At 44.3% G+C, this 24,877-nt stretch overlaps 1 protein-coding gene across 1 annotated transcript in view; it reads right to left on the reverse strand.

Annotated features, from left to right (window-relative positions):
- Positions 1–1,101: 1,101 nt before the first annotated feature.
- The window catches only part of SLC37A3 (solute carrier family 37 member 3), a 71,009-nt gene continuing 47,233 nt past the window's right edge, over positions 1,102–24,877 (reverse strand). Inside the window, exons 7-14 of the mRNA XM_025380303.1 lie at positions 19,886–19,970; positions 19,102–19,280; positions 16,475–16,616; positions 13,709–13,810; positions 13,054–13,101; positions 10,939–11,090; positions 4,762–4,827; positions 1,102–2,787 (exon numbers count right to left, since the gene is read on the reverse strand). Coding sequence (XP_025236088.1) covers positions 2,695–2,787; positions 4,762–4,827; positions 10,939–11,090; positions 13,054–13,101; positions 13,709–13,810; positions 16,475–16,616; positions 19,102–19,280; positions 19,886–19,970 — 867 coding nt within the window. The 3' untranslated portion in view covers positions 1,102–2,694. The remainder of the gene's footprint in view (positions 2,788–4,761; positions 4,828–10,938; positions 11,091–13,053; positions 13,102–13,708; positions 13,811–16,474; positions 16,617–19,101; positions 19,281–19,885; positions 19,971–24,877) is intronic.

Genomic DNA, 24,877 nt, shown 5'->3' on the forward strand with positions numbered 1-24,877 from the left:
CCAAGGCAGGTGGATCACTTGAGGAGTTAGAGACCAGCCTGACCAACATGGCAAAGCCCCATCTCTACTAAAGATACAAAAATTAGCCGGGCATGGTGGCGTGCGCCTGTAGTCCCAGCTACTTGGGAGGCTGAGGCAGGAGAATCGCTTGAACCTGGGAGGTAGAGGTTGTAGTGAGCCGAGATTGCACCAGGTCACCCCAGCCTGGGCAAAAGAGGGAAACTTAATCTCAAAAAAAAAAAAAAAAGTTAAATCCTGTGCAGATTGGCAGAACTAGAATAAGGGAATATATCCTTATTTCATGTTGTCCAGTGCTGAGCATTTATTTGTAATTTCATTTTAGGCAGGGCCCAGTGGCTCATGCCTGTTATCCCAGCACTTGGGGAGGCCAAGGTGGGAGGATCGCTTCAGCCCAGGAGTTCGAGACCAGCCAGGAAACAGTGAGACTTCATCTCTACAGAAAATAAAAAGACTAAAAATAATTAGCCGGGCATGGTGGCGCACGGTTAGCTACTTGGGAGGCTAGTCCCAGCTCCTTGGGAGCTGAGGCAGGAGGATCACTTTTGACTCCAGGAGGTCAAGGCTGCAGTGAGCCATGATCGTGCCACTGCACTCCAGCCTGGGTGACAGAGCGAGACTCTTGTCTCAAAAAAAATCAAAAAATGGTTTTATTTCAATACAGCTCGGGGGCCACAGAAAAGTCAGGGAAACAGTCACCAATCTAAGGTTCAACTGGGTAAGAAAACACTGGCTGGCGTGGGGACACGAAGATGAGACCACACCCACAGTACAGCTGGAAAGGAAACTCTGAACCAAACGCCAGTCAAGAGGTTCAATGAGAAAACAGACGGCCCTTAACTTACAACCGGGCAATTCATCCAAACGGAGCACAGTCTTCCACAGTAGGAAAGGGCAAGTTTTCACAGAACAGATGGAAGTGAAGCCACCCCAGCACCTCGGGTGAAGGAGCAAGTGACCCAGCAATGCTGTGGGTTAGCGTGGGCTCACCCGGGAACGCTCAGTATCAGGAAACATTAGGGCACTGATCACATTCTAAATCTCAGCACTCATGGTATATACATTTAAATACCGAAACGGAGGTTCATTACAAAAGTCAGTTTATTTCCCCTTTCTGTGTTTCGTATTTTCCTTTTTTGTCAGTAAATGAGCAATACAATGATTGGAAGTCTGCATGATTAAATAATATTAACAAGTTCATAAACACAAGTTTATATCAGAGTATAAAGCAAGAGGTTGAAAAATATTCCCTAACCCAATGCAAATTAGGTGTCCCTCAAAATTGCACATTCTCCTCCTAGCTTGCTTGTATAATTTAAAATATATACATATACAGAATGATCTTAAAATATTGATAACTAGTATGGAATTCACAGCCCTGAAGATATATACTCTACATTTTTCTAAAGAACGGACACCCCTCAGGCCCTAGTAATCCACTCATGTGATTCAATGTCACATACAGTCAGTCCTCAGTTTCTGATTTTTGGACTTTACAATGGTGCGAAATGGTTGCAATTTCGACATAATGTACAGTATTCAATAAATTACATGATATATTCAACACTTGATTATAAAACAGAGTTTGTGTTAGATGATTCTACCCAACTGTGGGCAATTCTAAGTGTTCTGAGTACATTTAGGGTGGGCGAGGCTAAGCTGTGGCGTTCGGTAGGTCAGGGGTATTAGATGCATTTGACTTCCAATGGGTTTCCTGGGACGTAACCCCACCGTAAGTCAAAGAGCATCCGTACTTGACACTTACTAGAACAAAAGGTCTTTCCCTTTTCTCTAATTCTAGTCCTCAGCTGAGGTAACTCCAGGAACCCGGTTGTGCCAGAGATCAATCCTCTAAAAATAGACTAAGCAGATTAGCTTCCTAGAGGATCCTAAAGTTCCCAGACAACAGATCTGGGGTGGAGTTGCTTCGGCTGCGAGTTACACGTCGGAATGTTCGAGATAACTGATGTACCTTATGGTCCTTGAAAGGAAGACTAAATACTTCCAGGAGCCAAAGTTAATTTGAATGAAGATGGAGGAGAACAGTTGACAATGATTTGAAGATATTCATGCTTCTAGGGCTGAATGACTTTTGGATCAGACACAGAGTGACTGAGCCATTCAACGGGCATGTAGTGTGATCTTTCCCAGCACAGGGAACAGAGGGATTCTTTGTCCAAGGCAGGCTGGCAGCTCGGTCCAGCTTGAGCATTTGATCAGGATTTGATGCTTCAAAGATGAGCCACTCTCCATAAACTCATTACCAAAGCAAAATGCAATGATCTCTTCCATTTGTGGAACACATCACCAACACAAACCACGCGTGGCTTTGCCTCCTATTCACTCCATTTTTGAGGCTAGAGAAAGTTCAAGTCCAAAACAACAGTTAAGGTTAAAATGCTAAACCTCAACAGGCCACACAAAGACGCTGGCAGAGTCAGAGGTCACTCGGCACATTCATGAAACAACAAAAATCATCAACAATAATTCCTGTAGTGTAGAAAACTCGCTCAGCCTTCACCGCTGGTCAGCATCTCAGGTGGCTGGCAGTGTTGAGAGAGCCCTGACAATCCAAGGTCAGGCTGGTGCTCCTAGACAAACCCAAATTAGGGCAGATTCGAAGCCCCAACGGTCCTGATGTGGCTGACGTTGTTCTTTCTGTCTCGCAGGCACCAGTCACTCCCTCAGTATATGAGCCTGTCTCCTTCGCATGAGAGAGAATATTTCCCTCACTATTAATGGCGAGATAAACACAATTGTACAACTTGTCTGTGAAGAGAAAATAGGATTAAAAATGCAACAACAAGTTACTTCTGTTAGAGCGTCATGTTTTGAACATAACAATGGATTTGTACAATTACATTCATTTTGACTTCATACAAAGGTAACGTTTAATCGTCAATGAATTAGAAAATGATTTTGAAAAGTATGGCTAATACTACAAAATACTTAACATCACATTTCAGTTGCCAAAAAAAAGAACACCACATACACATAATTTGCCATAGGCAGAGCAGAGAACTGAGACCAGAGGCTCAGATTAAAACGATGATCCTTATAACAAAGTCTTCTTTCTACTACAATTCCTAGTATAATCACATCAGAAAGTTCATCACAAGATACTTCCCTCTACTTAGCACGGATGTCAGAAATGGAACACAAGTTATATGGCCCAGTCTTTGGAAGCTAGATGGGAATTAGATGAAAGCTCCAAGGTATTCCTGGAGCTGGACTATCCCGGGAATCCTTGACCACAGCAAGAGGACAGCTGCCTGGAGTAGGGGTGGTGGAGGCTGCCTTCAATCCCAGTGCCCTGGATTTGAGGACAGGATACTGAATGCGTCCCTGGTGCCTTCCACACTCTCGGGTAGACCTGTCTTGAGCACTGTCCCACCAATAATGTGCCTCAGTATGTCACAGCTCATAACAGAGAGCAACATTTTAGAAGCACAAAGCCTCAGGAGTTTGAGACCAGCCTGGGCAACATGGTGAAACCCCCTCTAGGAAAAATTCAAAAAGTTACCAAGGCGTGGTGGCACACACCTACAGTCCCAGCTAATCAGGAGGCTGAAGTGGGAGGACCACCTGAGCCCGGGATCACCTGAGCCCAGGAGGTCAAGGCTGTAGTGAGCTGTGATCGTGCCACTGCACTCCAGCCTGGGTGACAGAATGAGACCCTGTCTCAAAAAAATAAGTTAAAAAAATAAACAACGACTTATTCTTTATTGGCTATTTCCAAGAAAGCAGAGAATCCCAGCCAAGATTGTCTAGGGCATCATAAATATTTCCTCAAGAAACTATCACCGTTTTAGAACCGGGAAACATGACAGTGTTAATTACAGCAATGCTTCTCTTTTAACTCAGTGTTGCTTGGTGTACATTGTAATTTACTTCAGAATTCCTAAATTATATTCAGCAGATAGAGAGTAGCCTAGAAGAGTATACTGATTAGGGGCTGGTGATACTTTAAATAAGTCTCTTCTTGTTTTTCTGAAGTCATAAATGGCAATATTCATTAGACTCAGGTCAAGAGCAAACTGAGAGCCTTTTTCTTCCTTAAAAAGAAGAATGTGAGGTCAGGCGCAGTGGCTCATGCCTGTAATCCCAGCACTTTGGGAGGCCGAGTCGGGTGGATCCTCTGAGGTCGTCAGAAGTTCAAGACCAGCCTGGCCAATATGGTGAAACACCGTCTCTATTAAAAATACAAAAATTAGCCGGGCGTGGTGGCAGGTGCCTGTAATCCCAGCTATTCGGGAGGCTGAGGTGGGAGAATCGCTTGACCCGGGAGGCAGAGGCTGCAGTGAGCCGAGATCATGCCACCACACTGTAGCCTGGGCAACAGAGCGAGACTGCCTCAAAAAAAAAAGAAGAAGAAAGAAGAAGAAAGAAGAAGAAAGAAAAAGAAGGAAGAAGAAGGAAGAAGAAGGAAGAAGGAAGAAGGAAGAAGAAAGAAGAAGAAGAAGAAGAGGAAGAGGAAGAGGAAGAAGAAAGAAGAAAGAAGAAAGAAGAAGAAGAGAAGGAGAAGGAGAAGGAGGAGAAGGAGAAGGAGAAGGAGAAGGAGGAGAAGGAGAAGAGAAGGAGAAGAAGAAGAAGGAGGTGTCTTTTAGACTAATAAAATGTTACTTTTCACAAAGGCGCCTTTAAAAGCAATCAACAATTCTGCTGAAGAAGTGACTTAAGTAAATGCTTTGAACTTAATTAATAGAAAAATGACTTTTTTTTTTTAAAGGAGCACCTACTTACCATGAGAATGAAAAAGTAGAAAACCCACATCCATCCTAGCTTGTCCCGGATCAGAGACACTAAATACTAAAAGGGAGAAAAAAAAATTACAATATAATTCTTTATAAGTTTATAAAAGGAAGCAGCTAAAAAGTAGATTAAACATGGCTATTTTAGAAAATAAGAAGGGGACACAGGATTTGTATGTTTTGCAGTTTACAGAGCTCTTCCACATACATGTGCCTGCTGTGATTAACGGCCCATTTAAGCATGCAGAGTCTAAATGGAAAAACCATATAGTAGAAGTTGTCAGTTTATTTATTTATTTATTTATTGGTTATTTTTTGGGACGGAGTCTTGCTCTGTCGTCCAGGCTGGAGTGCAGTGGCGCAATCTCGGCTCACTGCAAGCTCCGCCTCCCGGGTTCACGACATTTTCCTGCCTCAGTCTCCCGCGTAGCTGGGACTACAGGCACCTGCCACCACAGCCGGCTAACTTTTTGTATTTTTAGTAGAGACGCTGTTTCACTGTGTTAGCCAGGATAGTCTCGATCTTCTGACCTTGTGACCCGCCCGCCTCAGCCTCCCAAAGTGCTGGGATTACAGGCGTGAGCCACTGCACCCGGCCCAGGTTTATTTTATTCACTTTGCTATTTAGAGAGGAAGATGAACATCCACAAGCTACACCCACTTAATCATTCTTTCTTCCAATGAAAGGTACTATAATTGATGCCTCAAAAAGAGTTTGTCTTTAAGTATGCCACTCATTTTCCAATCATGCTGTTTGCTCACAGTGTTGCTGTACTACCTTTGCATCCTACAGCATATCCATTTACTTTTTCAATTACTGAAAAGGATCTAATTGCACTTATTTAACCCATTTTCTTTTTTTCTCTTATTATGGTAAGATATAACTTACATAAAATTTGCCATTTTAATCTTTTTTTTCTTTTTTCTTTTTTTTTTTTTTTTGAGATGGAGTCTCCCTCTGTTGCCCAGGCTGGAGTGCAGTGGCGTGATTTTGGCTCACTGCAAGGTCTGCCTCCCGGGTTAACGCCGTTCTCCTGCCTCAGCCTCCCAAGTAGCTGTGACTACAGGCGCCTGCCACCACGCCCAGCTAATTTTTTGTATTTTTAGTAGAGACAGGTGTTAGCCAAGGATGGTCTCGATCTCCTGACCTCGTGATCCACCCACCTTGGGCTCCCAAAGTGCTGCGATTACAGGCGTAAGTCACCACGCCCGGCCCATTTTAAACATTTTTAAGTGTGCAATCCAGTGGTATCAGTTACATTCATAATATTGTACAACCATCACCACTATCTATTTCTAAACTTTTTCATCATCCAAATAGAAACTCTGTTCCTAATAAGAAATTAACTGTCCATCTCCCCAGCTCCTGCTAACCTCTTCTTTCTGGTTCCATGAATTGGCCTATGCTAGATATTTCATGTAAATGGAATCACAATATTTGTCCTTTTATGTCTGGAATGTTTAGCATCATGCTTTCAGGGTAGACTACATTGGAACTTCACTCCTTTTTTTTTGGAGATGGGGTCTCACTCTGTCGCCTAGGCTGGAGTGCAGCGGGCAATCTCTGCTCACTGCAACCTCCGTCTCCCAAGTTCCAGCAATTCTCCTGCCTCAGCTTCCCAAGTAGCTGGGATTACAGGCGTGAGTCAGCATACTCGGCTAATTTTTGTATTTTTAGTAGAGATGAGGTTTTACCACGTTGCCCAGGCTGGTCTGGAACTCCTGACCTCAGGTGATTCACCCACCTCAGCCTCCCAAAGTGCTGGGATTACAAGCGTGAGCCACTGCACCTGCCCCCCCCCATCCTTTTTTTTTGAAATGGAGTTTTGCTCTGTCACCCAGGCTGAAGTACAGCGGTGCGATCTCAGCTCACTGCAACCTCCTCCTCCCAGGTTCAAGGGATTGTCCTGCCTCAGCCTCCCAAGTAGCTGAGGTGCCACCATGCCCGGCTAATTTTTGTATTTTTAGTAGAGACGAGGTTTCACCATGTTGGCCAGGCTGGTCTTGAACTCCTAATCTCAGGTGATCCACCTGCCTCGGCCTCCCAGAGTGCTGGGATTAAAAGGGGCAGGGTCTTTCTCTGTTGCCCAGGCTGTAGTGTAATAGTATGATCACAGCTCACTGTAACCTCCCTTCATTTCTTTTTAATGGCTCATTAGTATTCCATTGTATGGATATACCACATTTTGTTTCTCCATTCATCTGCTGATGGACCGGAGTTGTTTCTACCTTTTGGCTACTATGAATAATGCTGCAATAAATGTTGACATACAAATATCGGAGTCTCAGTTTTCTTTTTTTTCTTTTTTGTTTGAGACAGAGTCTTCCTCTGTCACCCAGGCTGGAATGCGGTGGTGCAATCTTGGCTCACTGCAACCTCCACCTCTCAGGTTCAAGCAATTCTCCTGCTTTAGCCTCCCAAGTAGCTGGGATTACAGGCACCTGCCACCACATCCAGCTAATTTTTGTATTTTTAGTAGAGATGGGGTTTCACCATGTTGGCCAGGCTGGTCTCGAACTCCTGACCTCAAGTGATCCGCCCACCTCGGTCTCCCAAAGTGCTGCGATTACAGGCGTGAGCCATGGTGCTCGGCCCCCAGTTTTCAATCTTTTGGGAAATACCTAGGAGTGGAATTGCTGGGTCATATGGTAATTCTATTTAAATTTTTTTGAAGAAGCACCGAAGTATTTTTCACAGAAGCTGCATCATTTTGCAGTCCCACCAGCAATGCAGGGCTTCAATTTCTGCACATCCTCGCCAACACCAGTCACCTTTCCTGGTTTTTAATTACAGCCATCATAGAAAGTATGAAGTCACAACTCACTGTGTTTTTGATTTGCAATTTCCTAATGACTAAGGATGTTGAGACTCTTCGTGTGCTTATTGGTCATTTGTACATATTTGTCATGAAGATTTGTCCCTATGTTTTCTTCTATGAGTTTTACAATTTTAAGTTCTTAAAGTTAGGCCTTTAATTCATTTTGAGGTAATTTCTGCATATGAGGTAAGGTAAGAGTCCAACCTCATTCTTTTTTTTTTTCTTTCCTCCCCCACTCCTCAGCTCCAACTTCATTCTTTTCATGTGGATATCCAGTTTTCTCAATACTGTTTATTGAGAGACCATCCTTTCTCCATTGAATGGTCCTGGCACCCTTGTCAGAAATCAGTTTGGCCACAGGCACAAAACGATAACATTCTTTGATCACATTATTACTGAAATGTACACGTGAAAAAAATTAATGCAGAATGACTATGTGATTTATATTAGATCACATCATGTGAAGCAAAAAAGAGGTCTAATCATCCACTAAAGGAAGCACAGGGTGCTCCAAACTCTGACTGCAACTTTATCTTTTTTTTTTTTTTTTTTTTTTTTTAAAGACAGGGTCTTGGCCTGGCAAGGTGGCTCATGCCTGTAATCCTAGCACTTTGAGAGGCCGAGGCAGGAGGATCACTTCAGCCCGGGAGTTTGAGACCAGTCTGGGCAACGTGGTGAAACCCCATCTCTACAAAAAAAAAATACAAAAATTAGCTGGGCGTGGTGGTGTGTATCTGCAGTCCAGTCTACTTGGGAGGCTGAGGTGGGACAATCGCTTGAGTCCCAGAAGGCAGAGGTTGCAGTGAGCCAAGATCCTGCCACTGCACTCCAGCCTGGGCGACAGAGCCAGACCCTGTCTCCAAAAAAAAAAAAAAAAGAGAGAGAGAGACAGGGTCTGGCTCTGTCACCCAGGCTGGAGTGGAGTGGTGTGATCATGGCTCACTGCAGCCTTGACTTCCCAGGCTCAAGCAATCCTCCCATCTCAGCCTCTTAAGTAGTTGGGACAGGCACATACCACCATGCCCAGCTCACTTTTTTTTTTTTTTTGTAGAGATGAGGGTCTCACTATGTTGCTTGGGCTGGTCTTGAACTCCTGGCCTCAAGCAATCCTCCTGCCTTGGCCTCCCAAAGTGCTGGGATTACCGGCATGAGCCACCACACCCAGCCTCATGTATAAGTTTTAATGTGGACATTCATTCTCATTTCTCTTGGGCAGATACTGCAATTTAATTTTACTGAACCCCTAGTATGTGTCAAAAAAAGCACTAAGCATTGGGTATGCAAAGACGAAGGAAACAAGCACAGCACCTGTCACGGTGTATCCCCTTTACACCGTGACAGGTGCCTACTAGAGGACCGCATCAACTGCTATGGCAACCTGAAGGAGAAACAATTCTTTACTTGGGAAGTTAGGGAAAGATGGGGGCAACAAAGTTATTCAGGGTAAATTAGTACACTGGCTAAGGACAGGACTGATAGAGTTTAACGCTAAGTCACAGAGTTTGGGATTTCACCTCTTAGGCAATGGGAAATCATTCAAAACTCAACATGGAAGAGGAATGAGTAAAGCTAACAGTGACTTACTCCAGATATGCTTCCCCGACCATGAAGGTCAGTCTAGGACCCAAGTTCACAGTGAGGGATCTGGATACTGGCAGGTGAGGCAATCTAAATAAAAGCAAACTCTCTGAAATACTCATTATAATCCACCCATTTAGTTAGTGAAGAAAACATTCGAAATGAAGGATAACTTAAAATAATATAATGTCAGAAAAGGATGCCCAATGCAGTCACTGTCTACCCCGAAGAGGAAAATATCTGAACTGACGGCTGAGAGCATTTTTCAATTCCCACTCCAGAGCATGATCAGGTAAGCACATTTTTCAAGTCTTTGCTAAGGTTTTTGTTTCTTTGGGGTTTTTTGCTCTTTAGTCTTATAATCAAATATGCTAAGCATATCAATCGTTCATTCCACAAGTAATGTCTACCGTGTGCCAGTCACTGTTCTCGGTACTAAGGTGACAGAAGAACATACAACAAAATGCCACATTCAGGAAGCTTATGTTACAGTGGCAGGGACAGACATTAACAAGCGCATATAGACTATTAAAATACGGCTAGGTAGTCAAAGTATTAACATGGCTTACTTTACCTCAATACTTGTCTCTCATTAACCACTAGCAATCAGACATCAGCAATTCACCCCCACCAAGCAAGTAACAATAATCGTCAAGGCTATTAATGACCTCCTAGATGTCAAAACTAAGAGCCTAAGAGACAAATCCTTCAGCTCTCCTTCTACTGACCTCTCTACATCCATGACCTTACTAACGCTTTCTCAAACGCAGTTCCCTTGACTATAGGTTACTCTGCTGCCTTCCTCTTTCTTTGACCACTGGGCATTCCCTGAGGCTTGGCCAACTTTCTCTTTCCCCATTAAATGGTTCATTCACTTCCACAGGTTCAACTATTTTTGTCCATACAGATGACTCTCAAATCCATCTTTTAGCAAAATTAGTACTCTACAATCTGTAGTGGTATATCCTAGAAGAGGCATGACTCATTACTGTGCCAGAAAAGAAATATCTGTCCCAGAGAAAGCCTGAATTTATGCCAAAAAAAAAAAGGTCAACGTAAATAGTTCTAAGTATAGTAGGCCAATCTTAGTGTAGGGATCTCAAACATCCGAGTGCGGAAGAATCACCGAGGCGGCTTGTTGAAAATACAGATCTGTAGGTTCTAACTCAGCGAGCCTGTAGTACGCTTGGTGTTCTGTACTTTAATTAGAGTGCCCCAGATGATTCTGATACCAGACACTTATGGGCCACTCTTTGAGATACAGTCAGAGATTTTTGGACACACAGGAAGTAGAGCAAGTGATTCAGAAGCAGCTGCAGAGTCCACGGCCATGTCTGGTGGGGCCCAGGAAGGAACATGTATGCAGTAGAGTGTCTTGGAGAGGGAGACAGGAGACAGCAATGGTGGGGTCCACATGCCAGGTGGGGATAACAAGAAGCGCCCCTGGCCATGGAACACCAAGTTCAGCCTGGAAAGAAAGAAGAGGGTGGTGGGCTGGGGCAGAAGGATCTGTCTGTCTTATGAGGTCTTAGCTTATTTGCAGACAGGAAGAATCTAGAAGTATAAGTAGAAAAAAGGAACTAAAAAAAATGGAGAGTTCTTCCACATTAGGAGGCATCAGCTGGTCCTGAGGGGAGACGGAAGTCCTTGGGCTCTCGGAACAGCGTTCTATAGCACAAGAGTGCCACCTACTGAGGCCCAGAGGGCAGGTTCACGTTCAGGCGCCTTTGAGGGAAGACATTAGAATCCCAGCCCCTCTCCTGTTCTCTCACCTGGCCCACAGCAGCTCCAATGCTCCCCGAACCATCAACAATTCCTGTGACAGTGGCCAAGGCCTCACTGCTCCCTTGGATGAGCTCCTGGCGACCCAAGTCCGCGGAAATAGCAGAACTAATCATATTAGAAGGTCCACCAATAAAAAATCCTGAAGTCACAAACAGAACAGGTTCTTATTAAAACACAATTCACAACCACTAGCAATCTACTGCATAAGGCAAAATAATATCCCAATAGTTTTCTTAATATGTTGGACAGACGTGGAAAAAAAAGGAAACCCCCAGATAGTATCATTTTCAAACTATTAATAGTTAACATCCACGTTCCTGAAATCTCTTCTTGAATTATGTGACACTCTAGTATATTTTGTAGAACCCAAAGATACAAAAATATAGTGAAACACATAGCCTGTCTAATCCTGTGAAGTTTACATTCATTAATATCAACTGCACTAGCTTGTCAAATAAATTCTATTATGGTAGAGTTGCATCATATGATCTTTCCACTACACAAATTCAACCAGGAATACTGAAAAAAAGAGCAAAGAGGAAAAAGCCACTGAAATGGAGCAGGTGACGCTACCTGCCACTGCTCTCAGTGAGGCTGCCCATGAATCAGGCATGGGATGGCCCAGGTGATTCTGTTCTCACTGCTGGTATCAGTTCCATGTACACCAAGCAGAATGAGCAGCTCACTCTGCCAAGCACGATCTAAAGTTTAAAATAAGTAACTTTTCTGGCTGGGCGCAGTGGCTCATGCCTGTAATCTCAGCACTTTGAGGGGCTGAGGTGGGCAGATAACCCGAAGTCAGGAGTTCGAGACCAGCCTGGGCAACATGGTGAAACACTGTCTCTACTAAAAATACAAAAATTAGCTAGGCGTGGTGGCAGGCGCCTGTAATCCCAGCTACTCGGGAGGCTGAGGCAGAAGAATCACTTGAATCCAGGAGGTAGAGGTTGCAGTGAGCTGAGATCGCACCACTGCATTCCCGTCTGGGTGACAAGAGCAAGACTCCTTCTCAAAAATAAAAATAAAATAAGTTTAAAATAAGTAATTGTTCTGGCTGGGGACGGTGGCTCATGCCTGTAATCCCAGCATTTTGGGAGGCTAAGGCGGGTGGATCACCTGAGGTCAGGAGTTTGAGACCAGCCTGGGCAACATGGTGAAACACTGTCTCTACTAAAAATACAAAAATTAGCTGGGCAGGGTGGTGCATGCCTATATTACCAGCTACTCAGGGGGCTGAGGCAGAAGAATCGCTTGAACCCAGGAGGTGGAGGTTGCAGTGAGCTGAGACTGTGCCACTACACTCCACCTGGGAAACAAAGCAAGATTCTGTCTCAATAAATAAATAATAAATAAAATAAGTAATTTTTCTATAACATAGTCCCTAAATGCACCCAACTATTCTATCTAGTGCTCAAGTGACAAAATGCTGACCGACTCCAACACAGGAGGAGACACAAGCTATTGTGGATTTTTTTGAAAGCTTGTGAATTGGTCTCCCATGTGGCATCTTTCTAAGTCACTTCTAGAAATAAAAGCAGAAGCTGGGACAGTAATCAAAAATCTTAGAAAATCTGCCAGATGCAGTGGCTCACACCTGTAATCCCAGCACTTTGGGAGGCCGAGGCAGGCAGATCACGAGGTCAGGAGATCGAGACCATCCTGGCTAACACAGTGAAACCCCATCTCTACTAAAAATACAAAAAATTAGCCAGGCGTGGTGGCGGGCGCCTGTGGTCCCAGCTACTCGGCAGGCTGAGGCAAGAGAATGGCATGAACCTGGGAGGCAGAGCTTGCAGTGAGCCGAGATCGCGCCACTGCACTCCAGCCTGGGTGACAGAGCGAGACTCCATTTCAAAAAAAAAAAAAAATCTTAAGAAAATTTCTGTCAATAGGGACTGCTTCTGTCACAATAGGACTGAGGAGGTGATGTAAGAAGGAGCAGAGAAAAAGAATCTGGAAAAGGAGACATCTTTCCTTCTAAAATCTGAATTCTCTGTAATTAAGGTTTCGGTACTACTCAAATTGAGGGAGAAAACAGTTTCCCTTTTCCTCTAAATTGAGAGAGTAGCAGAAGCACGGTGGAGCAGAGCCATGGGCCGCACCTGTAACAGTCATCAGAAGGGCATTGATGGCCTTATCGTTTGGAGAACCTGTGAGGGAAGATACAGACAAACCACGGTGACTTAAAAAGCGGACTCCACGTGCCTCTGCCAACAGTACGCAAAGATCTGAGTCTCCGCGACCTCACATATCACTCCCAGAGACAACAAAGAGACACAACTCTCTCTGCCGCTTTCAACTCTGATTTGTAACGTCTGCCTCTTGCTGGTGCTCAAGCTAACGAGACTTCTAAAAGCTAAAGAAAAGCTCTACTCCTGTCTCAGCAGCATCTTAAGGGACATATACCACACCTACTAATTACCATCTTTCCGCTTTTGAAACCTGTTCCCTTTTTATTGTTTTATTGGCTATAATACCATGCTTCTGGAGCCTCCCCCAAACAAAGCATATACACTCCCAAGCAAGCTTTTAAGCAAATTAACAAAGCAAAAGAGATGTCAGTTTCCTCCCAAGACAAATAAAACCATGTGATGACAGGTTTCCCAGGCATTCACAGGACAATGCAAAGGTGGCATATCAGGCCTTGAAGCTGGTCTCCATGCTCTCCCTAGCACTGGTCACTGACTCCAGACAAAATGCCTTATTCCTACCAGATTAGGGAAGCAAAGGAATTCGTAATTGCAAAGGAATACTCACGACTATACCCGACAAGGGACCCAACCGCCAGAAGTAGACTCAGGGCAAGAACCGGCGCTCTCTTCTGTAGTACGTCAGAGATGAAGCCTTGCAAAGTTCCACCTTCAAGCACAGAGTGTCGAGCAATCAAAATCACTTCTAATTTAGCTCGCTCACCTGAGGTGTGCTCCCCATTGGCCCTCTAGTCTCACTGGCAGCAGCCTAACACTGGTCTATCAAAAAATGTGGCTGGGCCGGGCGCGGTGGCTCACGCCTGTAATCCCAGCAGTTTGGGAGGCCGAGGTGGGCAGATCACGAGGTCAGGAGATACAGACCATCCTGGCCAACATGGTGAAACCCCCTCTCTACTAAAAATACAAAAAAATTAGCCGGGCACGGTGGCAGGCACCTGTAGTCCCAGCTACTCAGGAGGCTGAGGCAGGAGAATGGTGTGAACCCGGAAGGCAGAGCTTGCAGTGAGCCGAGATTGTGCCACTGCACTCCAGCCCGGGGGACAGAGTGAGACCCCGTCTAAAAAAAAAAAAAAAAAAAAAATGGCTGACTCCCTGAAAAGGGGTCCTCCATTACTTCCTTTTAGGAAGATAAACGGTCTGTTAAATCGCCATGATGACCAATGCGGACAGGCGACCACAAATCAGACAGCAAAACATGAAAAAAGGAAAAACGGTCAAAACCATCGGCTTATCCCTCACAAAAACAAGCTGTGAATGCTATTTCTGATTTTTCTTTTTAATTTAAAAGATAATGAATTAAGAACTATGTCTCTCTGGGCATGGTGGCTCACACCTATAATCCCAGCACTTTGGGAGACCAAGGCCAGGGGACTGCTTGAGGCCAGGGGTTCAAACCAGCCTGGGCAACACAGTGCCCTTATCTCTATAAAAGATAAATTAGCCAGGCATGGTAGCACGTGTCTATATTCCCAGCTACTTGGGAGGCTGAGGTAGGAGGATCGCTTGGGCCCAGGAGGTTGAGGCTGTGGTAAACCGTATCGTGCTGCTGAACCCAGGAGGCTGAGGCTACAGTGAGCTGTATTGTGCCACTGCACTCTAGCCTGGGCATCACAGCAAGACTGTGTCTCAAAAAATAAAAAATTGTGTCTTACAGTATATTGAGGCCAGTAGGTGGACACAGTGGCTCACGCCTGTAATCCCAGCACTTTGGGAGACGGAGGTGGGCAAATTGCCTGAGCCCAGGAGTTTGAGACCAGCCTGGGCAACACAGTGAAACGCCATCTCTACAAAAAATACAAAAAAAATAGCTGGGTGTGGTGGTGCGTGACTGTAGCCCCAGGTACTCGGGGGGCTGAGGTGGGAGGATCGCTTGAGCCCAGGAGGTTGTGGCTGCAGTGAGCCAAGATCATGCCACTGCACTCCAGCATGGGCAACAGAGCAGTATCCCCATCTCCAAAAAAAAAAAAAAAAAAAAAAAAAATAGTGGCTAGTAAATATTCACTAAAATAAAATTTAGCAGTTATGGTTTGGTAATAGGACACAATCTTTAAAAAGCAGGGATATGAATCTTTCAAGCAACAATGTCACATACAGCACCATTCTGAGTTCTAGGGGCTACAGGACATCTGGTGTGTCCTTATCAGACAGGAGGCAGCTGGACAATTTCAACTTCAGAGGATACAGAAGTACGGTGAGGTCTAAAGGTTGCAACCTCACCTTTGGCTCTGGATTTAAGAATGCGGGTAGCCAAGTTCAAATACAGTAATAATAGATTGCCTAGCATAGACTGTGTGCTTTCACAAGCTCATGGCAGTTGAGTCTCACCACAATTCTAACCGTTAACATTATTGAAGGTTATTAAGATCTGGCATAGCCATGTAAGTAATACCCACTAAAGTACATTCTGCTCCTCTGTCTTATTTCCTTGTTCATACTTATTACTTCCTTGTTGATACGTCCAGCTACCACAAAAAAAACCACTATTAAAATCTTTGTTTACAATGAAACAACTGTAAAACATTCACAAAAGTTAATCCCTGCTGTTACGTCTACCTCTATGATCTGACAACCTACATACTAAGGTGTGGTTCCCCTTTATCCTCAGCCGATATGTTCCATGACCCCCGCGGATGCCTGAAACCACAGACAGTAGCAAACTCTATATATACTATGTTTTTTTCTATACATACATTCCCATGATCAAGTTTAATTTATAAGTTGGGCACAGAAATTAACAGTAACTAACAAAAATAGAAAACAATAACAATATACTGTAACATAAGTTATGTGAATGGTCTCTCTGAAAATATCTTATTGTACAGTATTAACTGAAACTTCGAAAAGTGAAACCACAGATAAGGGGGGGACTGGTGTATTCTCCCTTATTAGGCTGGGGCAGGTGGCGAAAGCGGGAGGTAGATACAATGAACACGTTCACATTCTAACTTGGATCTCCGACATACAATTAGCTTTAGAGCTAAGATATCAATGAGAAAGCCGTATGAAAGGACTGCATTTAAAGAGATTTCCTTGTGCTTCCCAAGACAAAAGAACTGATCCATCAACAAAGGACTAAGAAAAAAGAGCCCAGTAAATCACAGCGCTGCCTTAGGCTGGGTCTTCCTTTCTATGGACCACTTGTTTTTTCCTTTTTTTTTTTTTTTTTTAAGAGTTTGGCTGTTTACTAATAGGACAGTTTAGGGAAATGGCTGTAGAATAAGTAATAAAACTTTAAATGAGGCCAGATTTCACAACCCAGTAACAGATCACTAGTGACTAACTTTATTATGGAAAAGGCGCATCACTGGCATACCTACGATCCCTCCAACGTCGTACCAAATGGACAGCTTGTCGGCTTCCGCCTCCTTCCAGCCGAAGTTGTTACTCAGATAAAAGGGGAGCCAGAAGAAGAAGGAGTAATTCACTAACTTCAAGCAGGCGTAGGCCAGTGAGTACTACAAGAAAAGCATTCAACTCTCAGTGAGGGACAAATAGCGCAGCATGACCACCATTTTTAATGTCATTTCAAAGCAAAACAAAATAAAGGAATGTAGGATGAACAGAACCTGATTTTACAATTAAACATCTCTACAAACCCCCACATGCCTGACTTCAGCCAGTCTCCCTCTGCTCTTCATCCCTGTTAACTTCTAGACAGGCACGTACAGCAGGCCTTTGGAATAAAAAACACATATGGCTACTTCTTAGCTGTCTCCAGTTTCTCCTCCTATCAGTTCTCCAGCAGAAGCAAGCCAGTGTTTGGAGCCTATAAGGCAGGGCACATGCCCACATTTCTTTATTCACACAAAGATGAATGGCATTCATGCCACTAACCAGCGTTAACCACAGGCAAAGAAGTCCAGGAAGCACCACGGCCTTTACTGGGAGCAGCCAAACGGGCTTGGTTATTCTACTCCTTGCCAAGGCAACACTATGAACAATGGAGAGCAAAGGGGCTACACTACAGTTCCAAGGTCTAAGAAGAGCAGCAGCATGATAATTCCTTTCACACTAGTTTCCAAAAGCTCCATATTCCCCGGTCCGGTGGCAAAAAAGAGAGTCTCTCTGGCGAGTCAAAAATGAAAGAACATGTCATCATCGTCCTTGTGACTCTCTCCTTTAGGGGAAAAAATGCTGCAGCTACATGAAGACGGTGGTGGGGCTGAGCCTCCTATATTCAACACATTACTACCAGGAAATCCTGACATTTAGCATCAAAGGAAAAAGGGGGGGGTAACAGAGGGGCTGACTTCAAAGGGTGTCTGGCTAGTATATTCTTTTCCCTGGAGCTGCCAGTTATTCCCTAGGTATCACTTGTTTTAAAACAGCTTCCCTGGCAGGCAACAGCCACCCCCTAGAGGGCCAAATCCCAATCACGAGTGCATTCTGACCAGACAGCCTGCTACAAAGACAAAGGAATTAAGTTAACTAGATTTCCTTTACATCCCTGCCCATGTCAGAGAACAATAGCTTGTGAAGAACAAAGGAACAGCAAAAGCCGTCCATATTTAGTCACAACAAAGATCTTTCTCAAAAATTAAACTATTACCAGTAGAGTATTTTAAAAACCAGTTAAAAGATAATAATCAATAGCATAAGAACAGGCCTAAAGCAACCTGCATTTCTCTTATATCATATATCATCACTGGGTTAAAGGATTGTGGAAAATTACATTTTAACTCATACTTAACTCTGTTGGAAACGTGAGTTCTCTCAGCTTGGGGGCACCGACAGAAGGGGATTGACAGGCACGTATTAAGATGGCCTACAGATCACTCTACCTGAGGGATCACATTCATAAAGCACCGTTGACAAATGAAATAACAACAGGTGCTTGTTCAAAACACAACAGCCCAATGTTACAGGCCCCGGGGAAGACTGGAATAATTTCTATTCCATGGGAAGGGGAACTGAGACACACGGATGGGTTGCGTGACTTACCCCAGGTGTCACAGAAAGTTAGTGGGTAAGCTGGAAACATAACCTAGGCCTCTTAACTTCCACTCCAGTGCTAGAGCGCCCGAAACATCAAGACAGAAAAACTGCAGAAGGGATTTAGTGTAGACGTTAGAAGGCTTTCCTGACTGCACAGGCTGTGGAAAACACTGGAATGCATGACCAAGAAAGACTGTGGAGTGCTCTGTTCTGGACCCTTTAAAAGCGGGCAAGCTGGGCGCGGTGGCTCACACCTGTAATCCCAGCATTCTGGGAGGCCAAAGTGGGCAAGGAGGTCAGGAGATGGAGATCATCCTGGCTAACACAGTGAAACCCCGTCTCTACTAAAAAAATACAAAAAATTAGCCGGGTGTGGTGGCAGGCACCTGCAATCCCAGCTACTCAGGAGGCTGAGGCAGGAGAATCGCCTGAACCCGCAAAGCGGAGCTTGCAGTGAGCCGAGACTGCACCACTGCACTCCAATCTGGGTGACAGAGCAAGACTCTGTCTCAAAAACATAAATAAATAATAAAAGGGGCAAGGTTGACTTAGGAACCATTCACAACCCTTCTTCTTGGTCCACATATAATCCTATAATACTTTGAAAGGCCCAAAAGTAGACATTAAAAAATATCAATTTTGCCTTTTTAATCACATACTAGGTCAGGGTCAGGAAAGCAGGGCTCTTTGGCCAAGTCTGGCCACGCCTAACTGTCCCATGTTTTCCGTGACTTACTCTGCTCTACAGAGCTGGGTAGTGGGGAGACTGGATGGTTTCCCGAAGTCGAAAATATTTACTCTCTGCCTCTTCATGGAAGGTTTGTCAACCCCTGCATTAGGGATCAGATAAGCTGAGGGGCACGAGACAACATTCCTCAGAACATATATTCCTAAAATAAAGTATCCAAGACAGGCTCAATACTTCGGGAAGCTTTATCCCAGGCAGAGGGGATGTCACGGGCTCTCACACCTCCCTGGCAGTGGTGAGATGTGAGCGGCCCTTACCGGTATGACTCCAGGAAGGCAACACGCCTGGTAGAAGCTTATTGCCTTGACTTGGGCGACAGAACTATCGTCTTGGATTGAATAATTCGGCTCATATTCCTCTTCATTTTCACCACCATTAATTAATGGCCTGTGTGAGTCTTCTTCAAAGTTTTCTTCTGCCTCAATACCTGAGAGACCTAAAACAACAGCGACAGCCACTGTTTATGGAGAGACCACCACGTGCGAAGGGCTCGGCATACATCACTACTTATGGGGCGATGTTATTTTTATTTCCATTTTACAGAAACAGCAACGAAAGTCCAGAGACCAAGGTCAACTAAGGTCAGTTAAAGTCACACAGTCTGTCTAAAAATCCTCAAAAGATAGAAGAATTGTACATCTGTTTGCTTCTGTGGTTTCGCTTGTATGTGATCTGTATTTAAGTACAGGTATCATTTTTGTGAATCATTTTTATGGATGAAAAGAAATGTTTCAAGAAGTGAAATTAGAAATACATCCATGTTCATTCCTTGCCAGTGTCTCAATTATAAAAATCATTTGCAAATGCGAAGATTTTCCTGTATCTACAAAAGACGTGCATCACTCCCCTCAAACACTTCCAGCTGTGCCAGGGGCTGGCTACAATGTCGACGGGACTCAAACGGCAGTACTGTTCTCCTTTCACTCACTAAAAGGAGCTCAGAGTTTTCCTAGGAAAAAAGAGATTCGATTTCTTGGCCTCAGATTTCCTTTTGGCCATAATAGTAAGACATTCGGAATAGAAGGGACGGCTTCTCCTCACCAATTTCTTCTGGTGACACCAGGAGTCCAAAGAAGATAACGATCCCACCGGCAAACTGCACAGACGCCGTCACCAGAAAGGCATACTGGAGGAGAGGGGGAAAGGGGGTCCTTACATATCTGGGGACAGTCATCACAGGCATATTCAGTAAAGGCAGGTGGGGGGAGGCAGGGGTGGGGGAGAGGTGGGAGGGGAGACTGGGAAGCAAGGCAGCACCCAGTGCTTCTACTGGGCCAGGCGCTGTGCAAAGTGTTCTACTCCTGTTTTCTCATTTAATTCTTCCTGGTGATTCTATGAGGCTCAGAGAGGAAAATTAAGGTCCCCTGGATACTAAGTGGACTATTATGGTTGTGAAATTAGACTAGCTCCAAAAATCTAGTTATTTGTATCACATAGCCTCCCATAAAAGACAGTATCTGCCCTCGAAGATATTACATACAGTTGAGGGGATTAAATACATGAAACAATATTATAAAGCACCATGTAGTTGAATAAATGAGAAGGCCCAATCCTACTGAGAAACACATACAGGAATCCAGACGAAGGAAAGAGCTGAAGAGGCTGAAGCAGTAAGACACTGTCTTAGGGAAGAATGGACAATGAAAGCCAATTGTCAGGCCGGGCGCGGTGGCTCAAGCCTGTAATCCCAGCACTTTGGGAGGCCGAGACGGGCGGATCACGAGGTCAGGAGATCGAGACCATCCTGGCGAACACGGTGAAACCCCGTCTCTACTAAAAAATACAAAAAAGTAGCCGGGCGAGGTGGCGGGCGCCTGTAGTCCCAGCTACTCCGGAGGCTGAGGCAGGAGAATGGCGTGAACCCGGGAGGTGGAGTTTGCAGTGAGCTGAGATCCGGCCACTGCACTCCAGCCCGGGCGACAGAGCCAGACTCCGTCTCAAAAAAAAAAAAAAAAAAAAAAGAAAGCCAATTGTCCATCTTTCCAGGCACATGGTAAGCAAAGGCACGGGGTGGAAGGAGATAGAAAGCTTACTGCACGACTCAAGGAGAGGGCTTCTGTTAGGGTATAATAGGGAAGAAAACTGATTTGGAAAGGTGACAGGTAGATTAAAGACTCTCCATCATCAGGCTGCACGGCTGAATTTTTATTTAACAGAGAATGGAGCCTGATGTGGACACTCTGAATTTTTAAACCAGTGAGTGACAAAATTAAAGCAGTGTTTCCAGAAGTCAAATCTGAGAGCAGCACAGAAGGTGAACAGAAATTTTCATCTGAACCAACTACATAATCCAGGGGTGAGGCTAAGAAGCCTAGAATAAAGGTGGCCATGAACAAAGGGAATGAAGGACTTCTCACTGACCCTAACTACACCAAAACTCTTGGTGAGCTGTTTAAAAATGTATCCACTTTTTAAAAGAGCAAACTTACTTTTAATAATTTAGGATTTTGAGTAGGTGATATATTCACATGATTCAAGCAATAGAGGAATAAGATATACAGTAAAGCTGGGCATGGCGGCTCACGCCTATAATCCCAGCACTTGGGGAGGCCGAGGTGGGCGGATCACCTGAGGTCAGGAGTTCGAGACTAGCCTGGCCAACATGGTGAAACCCCGTCTCTACTAAAAATACAAAAATTACCCAGGCATGGTGGCATACACCTGTAATCCCAGCTACTCAGGAGACTGAGACAAGAGAATCCCCTGAACCCAGGAGGTTGCAGTAAGCTGAGATCACACCATTGCACTCCAGTCTGTGTGACAGAGTGAGACTCAGTCTTGGAAAAAAGAAAAAAAAGTACAGTAAAAACTCTCCCTCCCACCCCACCTTCCCTATCTGCTCAATTCTCCCAATTTTCCTAACATATAACCATTGCTGTTCATTTTTACTGCCCAGAAATCACTTTGGAAACATACAAGCTAATACAAGCATATTCTCTTTCATTCTTCCTTATTAAAAAAAGGCATTCAATACAGTTTTGCACCCTTGCTGTCTTCACTTAGCACACTATTTTTTTTTTTTTTTTGAGACAGAGTCTCGCTTTGTCACCCAGGCTGGAGTGCAGTGGCGCAATCTTGGTTCACTGCAACCTCTGCCTCTCAGATTCAAGAAATTCTCTGCCTCAGCCTCTGGAATAGCTGGGATTACAGGTGCCCATGACCATGCTCAGCTAATTTTTGTATTTTTATTAGAGACGGGGTTTCACCATGTTGGTCAGGCTGGTGTTGAACTCCTGACCTTGTGATCCACCTGCCTTGGCCTCCCAAAGTGCTGGGATTATAGGCATGAGCCACCGCACCCGGCCCACTTAGCACACTTTTGAGATTGTTGCAGTGCACTGCTCTGCAACATTCTGGCATTATAAACAATGCCAAAATAAAGAACCTTGTAGATGTATCATTTGCATGTGTTTCAGTCTATTCATCTGTGTGAATAATTCCTGGAGGTGGAACTGCTCAGTGTGTGTAGCTGTAATTTTGATAAGATACTGCCTTTTTGATCCCTCTACGAGTTAGTGACTCTGTTAGTCTTTCGATTGTAATGCCTGTCTCTTCAGGTCCTTACAAGTACAACATGTTTTCAAACTTTTAGATTTTTACCAGTCTAATAAGTATAGAGTATAGTTTTTCTCCCCCCACCTTTTTTTAAAACAACATAGCTTTAATTTGCATTTCCCTGCTAAGTTCTGTAAGAACAGAGATTTTTGTCTCTTTTGGTCAGTTCTATATTCTACAGTTCCAAGAGCACATATGGGGAGTTAAATATTTATTAAATGAATAAGCAGTGAGTAGAATATTTTACATATAGTTACAAGCCATTTCTATATCCTTTCCATAACTTTACATTCAAATTCTGTATCTTTCTGTTGTTGGTCTTTTTCTTAAAATTCATGGATGCTCTTTACCTATGAGGGGGATTAGCCTTTGTTTTTGGTGTTTTTTTTTTTTTTTTTTGAGACAGGGTCTTGTTCCATCACCCAGATTGGAGTGCAGTGGTGTGTCCTGGCTCACTGTACTCTCCAGCTCCCAGGCTCAAGCAATCAATCCTCCCACCTCAGCCTCCTGAATAGCAGGAACTACAGGCACACACCCCCACGCTCAGCTAATTTTTTAGTTTTTTTGTAGATACGAGGTCTTATTATGTTGCCCAGGCTGGTCTTGAACTCCTGGGCTCAAGTGATTCTTCTACTTCAGCCTCCCAAAGTGCTGGGATTACAGGTGTGAGCCGCCATGCCTGACCCAGGTTAGTCCTTTATCTGTAACATCAGTTGCAAATACTTCTCAACTGGTTATATGTCTTTAGGCTCTCCATAGTGTTTTTGTTATGAATAATTTTTTATATTAAATAATACTGTGGCCATTTAAAACTATGTAGAACTGTGTCTGGATAATTTTTATGTGTTTGAATATATCAGAAATGTGTCTACTTTTAATGAATATATCAAAAGGTTGTCTACTTTTTTTTAAAATTATTTTTGAATGGAGTCTCACTCTGTCACCCAGGCTGGAGTGAAGTGGTACGACCTTGGCTCACTGCAACCTCCGCCTCCCGGGTTCAAGTGATTCTCCTGTCTCAGCATCTGGAGTAGCTGGAACTATAGGCATGCACCACCACACCCGGCTGATGTTTGTATTTTTTGAGTAGAGATGGGGTTTCACCATGTTGGCCAAGCTAGTCTCAAACTCCTGACCTCAGGTGATCTGCCCACCTTAGCCTCCCAAAGTGCTGGGGTTACAGGTGTGAGCCACCATGCCCGGTCAGAAGTTTGACTACTTTTAATACAAGCCTTGCCCTATCCAGACACAGTTCTGCATAGTTTTAAATGGCCACAGTATTATTTAATATATAAAAAGCAACACATATGTGCACACACACAGAGAGAGAGAGAGAGCACGAGAGCTAGAAAACAACACCTACCTCATAACCATACTGAAGAACAGAAGAAGCTAGGCACGCTCCCAAAATGTTGCCCACAGAAGCGCAGGCACTCCAGAGACCAAAAACAACTCCTCGTCTAAGATGGAAAACAGTGGGAGACAAAGGACCACGGTCAGAAGAGATACTCTGGGCAGTTCAAAATACAAAACAGCCAAAACCACCAAGGTGCATACTACCAAGACTAAACACGCTATTTTAAAAGTTTTTAAAAATACACTAAAATGGGCTGGGCACAGTGGCTCACACCTGTAACCCCAGCACTTTGGGAGGCCAAGGTGGGCGGATCACCTGAGGTCAGGAGTTCGAGACCAGCCTGACCAACATGGAGAAAGCCCATCTCTACTAAAAATACAAAATTAGCTGGGCGTGGTGGCATGCGCCTGTAATCCCAGCTACTCGGAAGGCTGAGGCAAGAGAACAGCTTGAACCTGCAAGGCGGAGGTTGCAGTAAGCCGAGATCACGCCACTGCACTCCAGCCTTGGCAACAGAGCAAGACTCTGCCTCCCCCCACCCCCCAAAAAAGCTGTATCCAGAATGTAAGGCACTCTCAAAACTCAGTAAAATATGAAAACAGACAATGCAACAGAATGGTAAAAAGCATGAATCTACAATCATCTCAAAATACAAAGTCTTTGAAAAGTGGGCAAAAGATTTTAATAGATACTTCACACAAAAAAATATGCAAATAAGCACATGAAAAAACACTGAATTGGCCAGGCAAGATGGCTCACGCCTGTAATCCTAGCCTTTGGGATGCCTGAGGTGGGCAGGTCACTTGAGGTCAGGAGTTTGAGATTAGCCTGACCAACATGGTGAAACCCCGTCTCTATTAAAAATACAAAAATTAGCTGTGCATGGTGGCTGCACACCTATAATCCCAGCTACCTGGGAGGGAGGCAAGAGAATCACTTGAAACCAGGAGGCGGAGGTTGCAGTGAGCCGAGATCACACCACTGTACTCCAGCCTGAGTGACAGGGCGAGACCCTGTTTCAAAAACAAAACAAAGCAAAAATATATATATATATATATTTTTTTGAGACGGAGTCTCGCTCTGTCGCCCAGCCTGGAGTGCAGTGGCCGGATCTCGGCTCA

Source organism: Theropithecus gelada, chromosome 3 (assembly GCF_003255815.1).
Source record: "Theropithecus gelada isolate Dixy chromosome 3, Tgel_1.0, whole genome shotgun sequence".
NCBI lineage: Eukaryota > Metazoa > Chordata > Mammalia > Primates > Cercopithecidae > Theropithecus > Theropithecus gelada.